General features: G+C 38.2%; 1 protein-coding gene across 2 annotated transcripts; it reads left to right on the forward strand.

Moving 5' to 3' along the window:
* The first annotated feature begins 1,301 nt into the window (after positions 1 to 1,301).
* On the forward strand, positions 1,302 to 11,780 carry tank (TRAF family member-associated NFKB activator). Of its 2 annotated transcripts, none has more exons than XM_079518363.1 (8): positions 1,302 to 1,446; positions 2,580 to 2,721; positions 3,294 to 3,405; positions 3,646 to 3,752; positions 5,338 to 5,402; positions 5,491 to 5,609; positions 10,093 to 10,508; positions 11,269 to 11,780. In XM_079518363.1, exons 2-8 carry the CDS (start codon positions 2,623 to 2,625, stop codon positions 11,449 to 11,451), a joined length of 1,101 nt encoding a protein of 366 aa, XP_079374489.1. In that variant the 5' UTR covers positions 1,302 to 1,446; positions 2,580 to 2,622; the 3' UTR covers positions 11,452 to 11,780. The 2 variants fall into 2 exon arrangements, with proteins under 2 accessions (XP_079374489.1, XP_079374490.1); XM_079518364.1 differs by having other exon boundaries at positions 3,649 to 3,752.
* Positions 11,781 to 17,133: the final 5,353 nt, after the last annotated feature.

Consider the following 17,133-nt stretch of genomic DNA (forward strand, 5'->3'; position numbering starts at 1 on the left):
CAAAAATAAATATAATTAAATTAATTGAATTGACTTGCAGAAGAATGTACTCACTGAGGAAGTTGCTTAGCTGCCATCTATTGGTCATCCATGTAGCCTAAGTACCTAATGCATTTATAATTGATTTTTATTAGAATAATTATTCTTCAGCAATACGTTCATAAAATGGCACAGTTCTACTCTATAGTTGAACACCATGATGTCATGCATTCACACATATTCATTCAACATAAGTACCTATATTTCTGAAAGCAGGTTGTACAATTTGGCACAAAGCATCATGTACTTTCCTGCCCTGATATTGTTCCCTAACAGATTGAAGAACAAGAGAGGAAAAATATTACTGCATTGTGCAATGGTATACCTTACACATACTACTACCTAAAGCTGCAATGCAGTAGCCTGGTTAATAAACCAGACCGAATCAGCCGCGACAGTGTTGTGTGATATTAGTCTGGCTTATTAGCCAGGCTAGCAATGCAGTGCAGTAGAATAGATGAATGCTGGTGCAATATGCATGTATAACAGGCAGGCTACTTTATCCTTTTGAAAGAATAGTAGGCTAAGTATAGCAAAACATACAGTAGTAGCCTATTTAATAAAGTAGGCTAAAACGACAAATATGCATAAAGATTAGGCTATAATATAAACTAATTATATTTGCCTTATTGATTCTTTTTTGCATGGGTCTGTCTGTCTGATCTATATGTTGTTTTTTATGATAACAGCAATAACAAGCCAGCCTACAAAATAAATATCAGCACATGACTTGTGACATTCTAAAAAGGCCTGATGCAGATCATGATGGCCCTTCATAGTTCTTTCTTAGATTATCATTATGTGAGATTGCAAGAGGAAATAGCATTTTTTTTAATGAAAAATATGAATTTTATAAGTAAAGATGTTTTGCAGATTAAATATAGATTAGGCCTAGTATTCATCTGTCACGTCAACTGCATAAGGGAGGCATATAATAAGGCCCATATAGTATCTAGCAAGACTATCAAAACCGTGGATTGCTGATCTCCCAGTGCCAGACTGCCAGTCCTGAAGAAGAGGAAATGTAATTATTGAATACAGGGGGAAATGTCAATCTATATTAATAGAATATTCAATATTGCACAAGCAGCAGTGCAGCACAACCTCTAAGATATTGGAATTTGGAACTTGTTTTAATAAAGTACAGACGTGTAGGCAGAAAGAAGAACCCTCAGCCACCCAATGCGAACTCTCAATCTAAAAGCTGATTGGTCAGATCGCATAAGGCGGAAGTCTACAGAACGGGGGGATTCCCCGAGGGAAGTTCCCAAACTCAACAGGACTGTAAAATGTACATTTGTACGAAACACACCATATCCTCCCCTGTGTTTCGTAACTTTGTTGGCAGTTTGAAGAATGAGAAGATGTCGTGCTATCAAGCAATATGTTGACGTTATTCGAATGAAGGTAAGGAGATACTCGCTTTGTTATAGAAGTATTCCGATATGCTCTTGAATGGGCTACCATAACCTTTTTTAGTGTTCACACTTAAAAAAATATCACGGAACTGTATCGAGTCGTTTTGGGTAAGTACTAGAAATGTGGGCATATACAATACGTGGTTCGGTACATTGTTGAAAATTAACTTTTGCAGCCCATGTATAGCCTAGTAGTAAGTAGACTAGTCTACTGTCCAGCTACGGTTGTTGCAACATGGTGGCGCTGGCGCTGGGGTGTCTGAATAGCCTACCTGTGACAGCAATCCAACTGTACAGTAGTGAGTTGGGATGAAGGCATGAAGCAATTATTCACGAACAACAGCAATGTATGTTTGTCATGTTTTGCCAACGTAGCATCTGAATATTCACATCAGTGTCCTGTCCTCCACAGCCGCCCCAAAGCACCTTTGAGAATACAGTGTGACAAGTTTCTCTATTCTCTCAGCCCCAACCTCTCCCTCTGCTCGGAACTATACAGAGGAGGGAGAGGTTCCGATTGGAGCTACCATTCTCAAAGCTTAAAAAGATATAGGCTAGACCACTTGAAATGAAATATATAAAATCACCTAGGCCTACATTGTTGTTACTTCTAAATGGACACACACTGTCAAACTTTTTTGTTTGTTGCTCCAGTCCACCTGTACATTAATTGTTACACCAGAGTGCAATAAGTTGTCTGTACTGTACAATAAGCCCCCCAAGAAAACGTGTATGGAACTTCACTTGCATCTAAAAACTCAGAATTACACAGTCAAATATATCACAATTTTGAACAAATACTGTATATAGGCTACAGTATTTAATTCTGCAAATACAATAATGCACAAGTAAAAATAACAGTTCTTCAGCAGGCAGTAGAGAAGGTTAATTGAAGCCCTACAGTAACAAGTCAACTAAATATTTGAATGTCTATAAATGGTAGGCCTATATAAATGAAACAAAATAACAAAAACCTTTTGAAGTATAAAATAAGGAAAAAAGGAAAAACAACACTTATGTCATATAGCACAACATCATAATATTAATATATATTTATTGCCAAGCCCTCCTTGAGGTAGTAACACTGGTAATAACACTGTTTTTGTCATGTCACACGTACAGGGCTCATGTCTGCTGCATCAGTAATGACTGTGGAACACAAGGCATGGAGAGGAACATGGGTGATCAGCTCAATAAAGCTTTTGAAGCTTATCGCCAGGCCTCCATTGAGAAAGACAATGCCAAAAAGGAACTACAGCAAGTGGTACAACAAATACATGTTTTTATATATGTGTAGGCCTTTATTAATTACATTAACACTGTGTTCCTCCACAATGCATGTGTGTGAGCTTGTAGATTGATTGATTGATTGATTGAACATTTTATTCACAGTTTGTAGAATGGGTACAGTTCAACGAAAGTACAGGTCAATACAAAGGATAAAATCAGAAAAAGCACTAAGACTTGTTTACATCAGGGTCCTCCATTTTCAATTCATCCGAACATTTAAAGATGTACAAATGTAGGCTACACTTCTATGCAAAAAAAGAAATCATCATATATAATTTTCAAAGCAACCAGACTCCAACCAGTAGAAATAGAGCCCCAGTTGCTCATTTCCCAACAATTGCTGTTGTCATCATCAGTCATATTTTCAGGAAACGTGTTTTTTTTATAAACAGCAAAAACATAATCATTACCTGCCAGTGCCAGGGAATTATTATGTAATAAATATGACATTTGTACTTCCTGTTCCTAGACCTGGTAGCTATGGCCATGCTTAGATCCTGTAGTGTACACTGTGCATGAAATGTAACTGAAGTATAATCTTTACAGACTGAATATTATGAGCGACACACTCAATTGCTTCAGAGGCAGATAGAGGAACAACAGGAGATGATTTCAAATCTTGAAACTCGTTTGATGTCGGCAACAAAGCAGCATTCAGGTTAGTGATACAGATGAACTGTTTCACAAAGTGAAATTGTCTGAATATGAATTTAGCTCTGAGGGTATAAACTGTGGGTGTACTGTACATATTGATCCATAATAGTGAGTGCATCATGTCCTGACATAATATTCTTAAATGCAGTACATTGTGGGTTCTGGGTGATAAATGTTTATGGCATGTGTTGTCTTGGGACCGTATGTGATTGTTGGTTAATTTACACTTTCCTTGAATTCAAAGGAGAAATGAAATGTGAACCAGCTTCAAGAAAACGGGAAGAAGAGACTTTGTTTCCTTCCAACCATCTGCTTGATTGCCCTGGCCCTTTTAGGAAAATACTGTATCTGGTATGTTTAACTTTGTAGTATAATTAGTGATGCACAAATATAATCTGTAGTTTAGTAGCATATCGAAATCGGCCATATTGGCCATAAAAATGCCATATCGGTATCGGATCGGTCTAAAAATAATCCAGATTATTTTCACAGATATTGATGACGCAATAATAATGTGACCGTCAATGGCTCTGTCGCTTTTGTTTTGTGTATTTCTAATGTTTGAAGGCAGCACAATCCGTGTAATATCGGAATCGGTCAGTATCGGTATCGGCAGATATGACCCTGCAAATAATCCGATATTGGTCATAATTTCATAGTCGTGCACCCCTAAATATAATCTCATGTGAAATCTCAAAATTCTGATACCTTCTGCAACTGCTTGCATAGTGCATACATACATGCTTGTTCATGCTTGATGATAAGAGCGCCCCTCACTTCACACAGGTGTGATATTTGTAGATCACAGCATACATTTTTAAACATCGTTCAATAGTCATCTATGTTGAAACATTGTAGACAAACACTCAAGACTTTAAAGTTGCTAGGTATGGGTAATTCACCCATTTATAAGTCACTATCTGTTTATTTTATCTAAAATTACTGTATTACTCTAATACAAGTCATTGATGTATCAATCCGCCTGAAAGAAATGTTCCCTGCATTTTGATCTTGACATGTAGCTTGAAGAGGATTTTAATGATACAGTGAGTTACAGATAACATTGGCAAACATTTTCTGGTGCATTCTGTAACATTAGACCAAAATGCAACAACAAAAAAAGTAGTTTTTTTGTAAACTATGTTGCAGATGTTGACAATGGACAATGACATTTATTGACATTGGTATGGTTCTTTAACTTAAAAATCTCTCAGATGCTTCAAAGTCAAACCGGCTCCTCCTCGTGTCTCTGTGATCTTAAACCTTATTCACACTTGTCAAAGATTCAGTGCTGCATGTCACAAGGATCAATGTGTTTTTTTTCCTTATTATCTTCTCACCTTTGGCAGCAAAACTCGACCACTATTAGATGATTATTTTATCATAAATATAATATATAATTATTTTAATGTATTACAACTATGGAAGAAAATGTTATATGGGTGTCCAGCAGCAATTATGAAATGTTATAATGCTTGTAAGTAATTACAATATGCTTTATAATGTGTTATGAGTTCTTATAACTACAATTATACTGTTGATTATAATGCCTTATAATTATGTTTTAGACATGGGATGCATTGCAAGTGTTACCAAAATGTTCCCAGTGTACACCTTCACTTGTCTGAAGTGAAGTGAACACATGATAACAGAAGGAATATGCTTCTTCTCACTAGAATTATTCAGTTGCCAAGAGTAAGTTCTGTGTTACATCAACAGATGGTGCTAGAGGATAATGTCACTGTAGGCGTCATGTTTCAACAGCTGAGCGTCAGCTTTATTGTATTGTAAAAATATTATTTTATGGAAATCAGTCGTTTTGAATGAGTGTGCACTGCAGCCAACACTTTATTGCACTTGTGAGTAATCTGAATTTGAATGTAGTTTTAAGTCAGTCCTCTTTGAGTCTCTGAATGTAATATGTCTGTTTTTTCAGACGGAGAATACAGAAACTGCTGTGGTTGCTCCAAATAAATTACCAGTAAACAGCAGTATTGACAAGTATGTCACATTTAAGTGCAGCCTCCAGTCATGCTTATATATATTACAGCTTATTTTTTCCCCTCATTCTTCTTTCTTTGTTTCTCAGTAAAGATATGCTTGAGGTATTTGAAGCAATTCAAGGGAAATTCCAGCAGATACGGTCTTTAACAAGAAGACAAAAAGACCACTTGAAAAGAATTCATGGGGGAAACGATACATCACATGGTAATGTTAAAGTTTATTTTTCTGGCAGTTGCACAAGACCTGAGTCCGAGTCCAGTTCTGTTTTTAAATGTAATTATTGAAGAGAAAATATGTTGAGTTAAGCTTCAGATGTGTCATAACAGTTGAAAAAAAAAAATAATGGCACGGTGGCACAGTTGGTAGTGCTGTCGCCTCACAGCTAGAAGGTCCTGGGTTTGATTCCCGCTGGGGATGCTGTGGGCGTGTTCCCTCCTCTGCGTCATCAATGCCCATACCCTAGGTGGGGTTGATGAAAGGGCCTTTCTGTGTGGAGTAACAGTTTGCATGCCATGTTCTCCCCTAGGGTAGGTACCCTCACAAAAAACATGCAGTAATCCTGGTCTCTAAACTACCTCCCCCTGGCCAGCTGGGGCGCCTGATGGAGGGGAAAGGATCTGGTCGGAATAACGTGTTCCTTCCACGCGCTACGTCCGGCCAGGGAAATCCCCCCCCTGTCAGGTGAAAAGAAGCAGCTTGGACTCCTCATGCATAGAAGGAAGCATGAGGTCAGTCAGTCCGAGGAAGTGTAGCGCCCAGGATTACATTAGATAATTGACACTGGGTGAAAAAAATGGGTTGCAAAATCGTGGGATAAAAATTATAGGTAAAAAAAAAATATATATATATATATATATATATATATATATATATATATATATATACATACATACATACATACATACACACACACACACACACACACACACACACACACACACACACACACACACACACACACACACACACTACCGATCTAAAGAACACTTTTTTTTAAATTGTTGAAATTTACACAGTATAATGTCTCACTATAGCCTACTCATAGACAAAATACACAGTTGGAGATGAACAATGAATCCAGACATTGTTTTCTTTAAACTAAATGCAATTAAATGTTTTGACTCATCTACTCAGCTACTTTAGCCATCTTTTGCGCATACAATATAACAGTATATGCAGATAGTTTTTCAGAAAGTTCTTCCCAGCACTGTAGCAGAAGTTCACACAAATTTGTTGCACTTCTAGGTTGCTTTGCTTTCACCAAACCAGCTTCATGGGGTTTCGCCTGGAGACTGCTATAGCCATTCCATGATTTGAGGCCTACTGACTTGTTCTTTTCTACCATGGACATTTTGACATAGCCTGGAGGTCTTTTTGGGGTCATTGTGTTGCTGTAGGTTGAACCACTGACCAACTAGACCAGGGGTTTTCAACTGATTTTGACCCAGGGACCACCATCCTGACTAAGAGCAACCTGGGGACCACCACTATTGTGTTGGGTGCGCCCATCATATTCATAGACCCACCTGACACAATGGTGGTGGGGGTTCATGCACCATTCCATGGGTTAATGTTCTTCCTTGTTACTCACTAATCACGCTATCACAGGCTACATTCATGAGCTGGACAAAATCAAATCTAGTTATTACCAGTAAAGAGCAGGGATATCATTTGGCAAGAAGCACAACATTTCTGTTGGATACAGCCACATTTGAATGCATCAAAAGTATTTTTTCCATGGATAAAACAGGACAGCCCAAATGCTCTCTCAAAATATTATAATTTTCATGCAAACAAGAAACAAAAGAAAAATATATTTTCCGAATGCATGGCCAGGGACCACCTGCAATACCTCTGCAGACCACTAGGGGTCGGTGGACCACCGGTTGAAAACCTATAGACGTGGACCAGGGGGTATTGCTGCAAAACACTGTAGTTAAAAGCCACTTTGATTCAGGATGCCAGAGAGTCACTCTGTGCAAGTCGCCAACTATGGCTTCCAGACCATCATGCTTCCTCCTCCAAGTTTGAATGTTTATATTACACACTGAGAAACCATATTTTCACCTCCGCAATTGTATACAAAAAGCCCTCCCCCACTCTCATGAACTGAAGATGTCTAATACATTTTGATTAATGGGTTCCTAAGACCTTCTAGTCTTCAGTAGTCTACTGGCAGGGCTTCCTGGACCAGGCAAGGCTCTTTTTCTTATTTTTCCATCATAGCAATGATGAAATGATGAAAAACAAAACAACAACATTATTAGGATTTTTGGTTTACAGGCATTTCAAGAATGTATATCCAGTAATTAACAGATTGAAAAAATTGCAAAAACATACAAACAAACAAACAAAACAAGAGACTTACAAAAAAGGAGACAAAACATAACCATAAAAGAAAAAGAAAAAATAACATGGCTGATGACCATACTATGAAGACGACATAAAAAAACATCACAATCAATTCTAACAAACATTTCTGATATGGAATACAATATATACATTTGTACATACATAAACACCTACATACATACACATAAACATACATATACATACGTATACATAGCAATGGCGTTCTTACTGCCACTTGACCTGTTAAACATGCAATGAATATTTTACCAGTGAGATTTACCAGTGTTACACTGCTTGAATTTATCATACAAGCTGTGGAATCCAGAATCTTGTCTTTTAAATGTTTTGTGGCTTTGGGTCTGCCAGACCTCTTCTTGTCCAAATTACCTCCAGTGATAACTCAGTGACACTTGGTTTTCTTTGCAAATTCCTATACACCTTTCTTTCTTTTTTTTAAACTCTTTCTTTTTTGAATTTTTTGAATATGCAAGACGAGACACAAAACACAAACAAACAAAAGAGGTCATGGAATGTACAGCAACAAGCAACAACAATACATATTACAGACGTTTGGATTCCTTACATTCATTGACAACCGGAAAGACACAGCCCATATTCACTCCATATCCGCCACCCCAGCTAAATACTACCACTAATCTGGTTTTTCCAACAAAAGTCTCTCCAAGTCAAGGAATTAGTGGTCGTTGATTGCGTTTTCCATGTATTCATCCATACTTCATCACTTATATCAATGCCCATCTCTTTTTCCCATCGCTCTTTCACATATATTGTAGAGTCCTTTTTCAACGACATAAGTCCATTATATAGTTTACTTACAAGACCCCTATTACTTCCTGGGCCATAAGCATTTGTAAATATAGTGATTAGGCTTGTTGTAATACCTGGAGTAGACCCTTTTACCTTTTTACCAAAATAATCCCTTACCTGCAAGTATCTATAAAAGTCCTGGTTAGCCAACCCATATCAATATCTCCATTTCTAATCATAGTACATATACCTCTATATGTACTATGATTAGAAATGGAGATATTGCCATTGTGGTGCCATTGTTTGTACCTATTGTCTAATACTGCTGGTATGAAGTCAGAGTCATATGCTGGCCAACTTAAAAGTTTTGCCTCCCTCTGAAGCTGGAAGCGTTTAACAACTTCCAGCCATATTTTGAACGATAAATTTACCCACTGACTCCTTGTCTGAAACATTCCTTTCTCTCTGTCAGTGCAACCTAATAGTGACTGTATTGGTATATCCATCAGGGATAACTCTATGCTTTTCCATTTTTCCTATACACCTTTTAAAGGAGTAGTTCAACCCCAAAAGTCGTCTCCACTCTCCAGTACGAGACTTGCGGATCTTTCCGCCGGTAATCAAATTATTATTGGCTTAGAAATGCGACAACTACTCCTTTAAGGGTTTTGCTGGACTGTCTTAATGTATTAATTGCCTCCTTCTTGCCATTATGATAGCAACATATATTAAAGCAAACAAAGAAGGTAGGAGTGCACACCAATAGTAGGGAGGTGCTGACCACGAGAGACAAACTTGAAATGGGAAGGAGAGGTCGCACAGCTCGTAGTCACGATGCAAAAAAAACTTTTTATTAGGTTACCAACGTTTCGGCAAACAAAATGCCTTCTTCAGGGTATACCCATACCCTGAAGAAGCCATTTTGTTTGCTGAAACGTTGGTAACCTAATAAAAGGTTTTGCATTGTTTTGCATTGTGACTACGAGCTGTGCGACTTCTCCTTCCTATTTCAAGCAACATATATATTGCCATATTTTGTTTCAGAGATTGTAATAACACACTGTGCAACACACTATAAAGAATTGTTTGCATCAGTTTCCAAGGCTTAATTTACTTTAATTGCTGCTGAATATTTTTTAGTTTTTAATGTTAATTACTTGTTACCTGATTTTATTTTTACAATTTCAGGTTACTCACTGCACTTGAACTGCTTACATTTAAATAAAAACTTGAAACTTTCAACCAGAACCATACATTTATGACTGATTACGCTCTTGAACCATTGGCAAAGCTACCTGTATGAAAATAGAATGAGCAGATAAACACCATTTAATTATTCCACTGATTAATGCAGGATATTCGCTCTGGTTACCAGTTGTATAATTAAGTGAAAATATATTCAAGTATTATGAGATCAACATTAAAGTCCTCAATAAGTTGTGAAAAATACATTTAAAAGTGTGAATGCCCTCATGACAATTTTCCAAAGATCATGGAATGTCAGTGTCAGTGTTTTTTATCTAATCACAAACACACCATGTTTTTTCCTCCCCCTGCCATTTGATAGACCAGCGGTTTTCCATGCCTATCCAGTGCACGGACGGTACAGTGGAGCAAGCGGAGAGGCCCTTTCCTTCGGCCCTGAGGTCAGCAGTGGACATCCCACACCCGCCCACATCCCTGGCGTCCCGGGGCGCCAGTCCTGAAGACAGGGACTTGGTTGACTCTCTTACAAAACTCAGTGTCAGGTTTCCCCCCTCCGCGGACAGTGAGTACGAGTTTCTAAATAGTGCTCCAGAGAAACACGTTGGTCTTTCCGTGCTCATGAAACGGCCTCTTGACGGGGTGCCTGCTGCCGCCACGGTGACCGAGGAAATGCCTGCAGACCTGGTTATGCCTTTCGCATACCCTGTGTCGCCCTCCTCCCGCTCCACTTCATCCCCCACCTCGCTTTCCCCAGAGAGTGTACGGGGACCCCAACAGGTGAGAATCGCAGGAGACGGTCTGAGAAATGTAGTAGCAAATTGTCCGTTTCTGAATGGTCTTCCCTAATGGATGAGAATGAGAGTGTGATAAAAATGGAAAGAAAAAGAAGGAAAAAATCCCTAGGCTTCATTCAAAATGCTAAATCTGTTAAATTATGCTGATGATTTTGCTAATGCATTATGAGAACTCTGGTTATATTATGGTGTATCTGCTGCAGAGTAAGGAACCAGAAGGAAGTTCACTACAGTGTTGAAATAATTGCGTGTGCGCGCGTGGGTGTGTGCGTGTTTTAGGGCTAATGTGTTTAAACATTTTTCTTACAAAAGTTGTTGTCTTCTACTTTTTTCTATGTTTATTTAAAACATTTTTTTTTGTATAATAATATAATTGGTATTTTAAAAAACCCAAATGTACAGTACCTTTCTTGGGTTATATAAACTTGCAATTATAGTTGCAATTATATTATATAGTGTGTTAGAAGTTTCATAGGTTGGATGAACTCATTAGCCAGTCTCTAGAAAGTGATAAATGGTAAGATAATTAATCACTTGAGAATGAGTCTCTGTGCCTTCACTGTTGAATATTTTTGTGCATGAAGTGGGTTCACAGAGGACACATCTTGTATGTATTCCTTAAAGCAACAGATACTTCAATTTAAAGGCCAAGTGGTCCGGCATACTCTTCAGTAGGTGAGTGTAAGTATTGTCAAATGTATAAATGATAAAGCACATTGTGTGTTTTGCGTCCCATTCTACAGCCTCTCTGGAGCCCTGAGCTGTGTGAGGCTGGGGCGCAGCCAGCTGACATGGGGACGGAGCTGGAGATAGCGCAGAGCAGCAGCCGTGACAAATGTGCTTTCTGCCACGCGGTGGTTCCTCAGGAGTCCATGAACAGCCATCTCTATTCCCATTTTTCTCAAAAGAGTGAAGCCAGCAATTGACACTGAAGGAGACACTCACTGGCTGGCCGATGCAACGGTGCCTCCTAATATTTACTGTATATTCATGGTTTATTCATGCCTTTGTTGTCCGCCATGAAGTACATGCGCTGTACTGGTTTTCAAACGACACTGCCTTTTTACAATAAGACTTGAAACCACTGTCAATCAATTTATTTAATTTCTAACTGTTGAATGGTACACTTTTCCGACCTTTATTTTTTTATTTTGTTTTTACATATTTCTCTGAGATTGTACTCTAAAGTGATTATCCGCAGTATGTTAAATATGTAATAGTGTAAGTGTAATAAAAAAATCATTTATTCTTGTCATGAATGTACTTTTTTGTTATATTCACCCATGAATGTACTTTTTTGTTATATTCACCCATGTCATATACAACAACAACAACAAAAAACAGTTTGTATGATCATTTTGTTTTAATCGAAGATTTTAGAATTCTAATTCTTAAGGACTCAAAATATATTAATGCATATGTTCCAGGGAGATCTTCAATCTGAGTTCTACAGGAGAATGAGCTCACTTTGGAAATGTAAGTTTTGTGATTTATATAATTTATATATTATTGTTGAGATGGGATATATACAGTATATTATATTACCTTCTCTTTTTGTTGATCTCAACATAATTCAGTAGATATATTTTACACACAGTGAAGTTGTACAAATAATCTTTTAATTTTTTAGAATAGAAGTTAGAATTTTGGTGGTATTCTAACATGTTTTACACGTGCTGATTAGTAACAAATCACAGGAATTTGCACCGGTAGAATACCAAGCTGTAGACTATTTTTGTATTCTAATTTGGATCATCTGTATGGCATTCTTAGCACAGATGAAAATAATCCCATTTAATTAAATCAATTTAAAAGTTATTATGCCATATGTTCACATGTTTCTGCACGTTTGTCCAGAAATTCTTTAAAAGCTGACTATAGTCTATGCGCTCAGTGTGTGATAGTGATACTCTGTAGCATCCGTCGCTTTTATTTGTCCAAGCCTTAGTTTTCTGAATATTAGCAACAGCTTTTGACTTCTGCAATATTTATTCACAGCTTTGCAAACAATTGCAATGATTTTCACTATCTTGTGTGATGATGTGTTAAGGACATAGGGACAATATGTGTATCGAAACACATTGCTGTGCAGAGAGGACCTTGCAGCCCCTTAGCTATGGGCTGGTAACACTTGTGCTGAGTAGATGAGCTGGTGTGAAGACTGCAAACAGGCTATGCTTTTTTTTCTCCTCTCTTCTGTTTTGCACGCGTTGGGCATTATTGGGTATTTCCGATAGAACTACAATTTATCAAATTTAAATTACATTGATCTGTTCAACTGAGCAGTTAAATTTCATCGGTTTTCTGTATTCCAAAAATAACTTTAAACTTAAAATCTGAAATGTATCCATATAAAGTTCATAAGGGTCGAGTTTTAGAGTTCAAAAGAAGAGGAATAATTAGCAAGTGTCTTTAGTATTGCACCGAATCGTATCACAACATATGAGGATGGAAAAAGATTGGAAAAATAAAATGAAAAGAAACATCTTGTTCTCTGTGCCGGCAAAGCTGAATATTAGTCTGTCCATTTCAATGTTAAGCATAATGCATTGTTTATTTTGGATAAACAAATACCAGAATTCCACATCTCACATGACATTGTGTACATTAAGGGGGAGAATTTATTCTGAATCTTGATAACACAAAACAAAAACTATCCCTAATGATTAATATGTGAAGTTGAACATTGTGCAGCCTGCATGCTTTTCTCTCTGGGATCATGAACAGCTGCTTGCACATAATTATGTTGTCATTCCTTGTTATTTGGAAAAGGAAAGTCGCACTGACAGCTAGGCCTGTGTTTTTTTTCTTTTTTTTTCCTCATCCATTTTTAAGATAATTCTTTGCTCACTTGTTAGTAAAGAAATGCAAGCAGGCCAGGAAAAGGCCACTTTAACAACTTATACCTATTTTATAGTTCACCATATATGATGGTGTCACATAAAAATAGCTGATCTACAAGCTTGCCTTATGAACTTGAAAAATAGCGATGCCAGGTTGAATGTGGTTAGAGCTGAGGAGTTGTTGCCATCTTTTAGCTTGAAGCTGGGGACATCTTATTTCAGAGTTTTGTTGGAAGTGGTAGGAATGTTACGAAATGGCTTGAGCAAAATAAAAAAATGAAAGATGGGGGGGGGGGGGGGGGGGGGGGGGGGGGGATATGGATTGAAATGGAGCAGCAGCAGGCTGATTACAAGGTGTCAAAATTGCCAGGAGCAAAAAGGTGAAAGCAATCAGGGGTGAGAAGAGTGCAGTATTCGTGTGGGGCAACTAATTATCCATCTCATTTGTGGAGAGCAGCATTTGAGGCAGCTCTAGTCCGCTGAATGGTGACAGATTGCGGAGGAGAGGAGAGGGGAGGTGTTGGAACAATGGAGCCCGGCTCACCATCATTATTGCATGCTAATCAGCAGTAGTACTGCACCACCAGTCGGTGCTGCAGAGAGTTCAGGGGCAGTATGGGAAGTCGTTGGTTTCTGGAGACCACAGTCTTCTCTAACAAGGGAAGGAAACTGACATATTTGAGCTCTTATGCCTAATTTATATGCAGTCGTATGACAGAGTATACATCAGGCTTTACAGTGCTTATTTGTCCCTCCTAGACAAGAAGCTGATCTATGTGATGGCCAACATTATTGATTATGTCTTGTAAACAAAAGATAGATGGTGTGGTGATTGAGGCTTTTATTTTCCTTTAATTTACTTATTCAACTTTTTTGATTGCTATTGCAATAATGAAATGATAATACACTATGAAACAGCTGAAAAACAAAATTTGAGTAATGGATGTGATAAGGTTGCTAACAAATTTGCCAAAAAGTTGAATATGAAAATTGGAACTCGGTCATTTGCCCAAAAGAAGAAGGAAAAGAGCACACAAATTAGTGTCAACATGCAAAGACAAATTCTATTTGCTTCAGAGAAATAGTGCCTTTGTGAACTTTCTCCTTTGTAAAGCTGGTCTCTAATCCGTCATAAACTATACTACTTGACACCGATTGGTATTCATCAAGCTGTTGCCTTCATTGTGACATCTACTGGAAGAGCATTCAATTGAAAGTGACAAACACGTGTGGTCATAATAGTCCACCAGTAATGTTCTATATTACATGGCAGGTCTGTCAGACAATAATAATGTCTCAGGAAAGAAAATGCAGATGCAGTTTATTTTGCTGATCAATACATAATATGCCATATATAACCTTGATATTTATCATTAGCAGAGCTTATACATTTTGTGCAATAGGACTAGGAGATTGTATTTACACTGATCTGAATTAATTTGTCAACAGGATGTACCATTGCATCTTTTCAAAATACACCAACATTTGAAAAGTTTACTAAATGGCTGCTCTCAAGGAACAGAACATCGTTGTATTTTTTCTTTTTGATTTCACTTTGGGAGCAGACTCAACACCTTGTGTTGGCATTCTCAGTCAAATGCAACGTTTCTAATACTTATGATGCGATAAATGCAGAGGACAAATTTAACGTATCTGCAAATCTACAGTAACGGATACCCCAATAACAAGAAACCATTCCATTGCTTAAGTTGTGATGATTACATTATAGTTAATCTTAAAACAAGATATTGTCTTTTACGGCATTATTATTTGATTATAATGCTACTTTAGACAATAGAAATGGAGGGAGACTCCACATAATTCTAAACAGCTTTTTCTTTAATCACACTGTTTCCACGGAAAAGTAAACCCAAGATAAATGTGTGTGTCAAATCGAAGTGAGAATGATTGATATCTACAGTAACTACTTACGTATAGAAATTGCATTAAGGTCACCTGGCTATAATGTCCTCTTGACATCATGTCATGTACATAATTAACAACTTAGGGGCGAAACATATTCATCCATCTCAGCTGGTCACCGTGGCATAAGGGACTGCCAGCTCTCGCAGCACAGTGAGCTGAGAGTATCACCTCACAGTTGTCATGCCATGCGTTGGGATCCGCGTGCTCTCTGTGCAGAAGTGGCAGGAGCGACTTTGTGTTCGATTAAATGTGTTGAAACCGTTGCTGCCTGTGCAAAGTCTCACAACAACCTCTTTCCATAGCATGTTTGTTTCAGTGCTGGTTTGAGAGCCCTGATTCCTGGATCAGAGATTTGGCAGTCACAGCAAGTGATGACAGAGGCAGTAGTGAGATCGCACCCAGAACCCCAGAGGAGGCTCACATTTCAGGCAGACGAGAGGTGCTCGGTCGATAGCCTACGCAGAGCACAAGAGCTCTGCAGGCGATCACTGTAATTTAAATAATGTTTTGGAACTCACTCACATTGTTCAGTTGCAATAATGTTGATTGATTGCAATATTTCCATTGGGAGATGAGAAACTTAGAAACTTCTGATGGTTTGTAAACTCCAGAACTTTCGGAAGACATTTAAGCACCAATGGCAAGAAATTGATGGCTGACAGTCCTGTCTGATAAAATGCCCTCTGTATGAAGTCAGTGTTTCTCTGATGGATCAGTGTAGGTTGTTTTTTCGATCGTGATACATGTGGGGGTGGGGCAGAGCTTGGGGATGTTTGCGGGGGAAAAAATAAGATATCTTGTGCTTCAAGGGTTAAGGCGGCATGAGAGAATCCATTCTCGGTTTAATGACCTAGCCTCGCTAGGCGAGGACGACAGGGAACATGCTCTTGACTTGTACTGAATTTGCCAATTAACACCTCCAATAACAGGCTGCCTCTGAACATCACCGATGCAGGGAGAGGAGGAGCAACTTTCATGCACTTTGTTTTTCAGCCTCTAGTCCTATAATGATGAGGTCTAGGAATGCAGCACGTATTGAAATTTGTTTTTGTTATATATGCCGCTCAGTTAATTTTGTTTCATGTAGAGATTGTAGTTGTTGTGTTATGTCCTCTGTTGATAGGATATTTCAGCCATTGACTGATCAGATTGGCAGTGATGTTAGAAATTGTTGGATTTTTTTCATGCGCTACAAGAATCCTTATATACTTCTTGGATATTCTATTTTTGCACTTGCCCATATGGCCATGTGTAGCTTCAATTAGACACAAGACTGGTATCTATCTGTAAGATGCACACAATGCTAGATTATGTGTGTCCCCCGCACCGTTTTATTCGTATTGTTTTACACAAATAACAACACTGTCCTTTCCTTGATGCTTATGTCAAGATCTACTCCTTCCAATAAGGCTCTCACTCCAGTCTACCCCTCTAGTTTCACACATGATTATCAGACTTCCAAACAACACCTTGTACGGGTGTGAATATCTTTGTCCCCGGTGAAAATCACAGTGGGTCCAATGTTCTTGTCCTCCGAGTCCTCACGTATTGCTGGTCTTGCGTTGGGGCTGGGATGCTAGAGGCTATAACGGCAAATGCACGAACACCTTTGTCTATGTGCAAGGTGGACATCCTCACACCAGCCATGCTTAATGAATGAATGAAAAAAGAAAGGTCTCCTCAATCTAATTGAAAGGGATGCCTGCATGCTGCCATAAATGTACAGTAGCTGGTTATAGCCAGTCACAATCACACCATAACACATTGGTTTCACAATTCATTAGCAGGTGCTTTAACAATATATAATAATTGAAAGACTGCTAAATAATTGATAGCAGT

The sequence above is a fragment of the Electrona antarctica genome, assembly GCF_951216825.1.
Source record: "Electrona antarctica genome assembly, chromosome: 13".
Classification (NCBI taxonomy): Eukaryota; Metazoa; Chordata; class Actinopteri; order Myctophiformes; family Myctophidae; genus Electrona; species Electrona antarctica.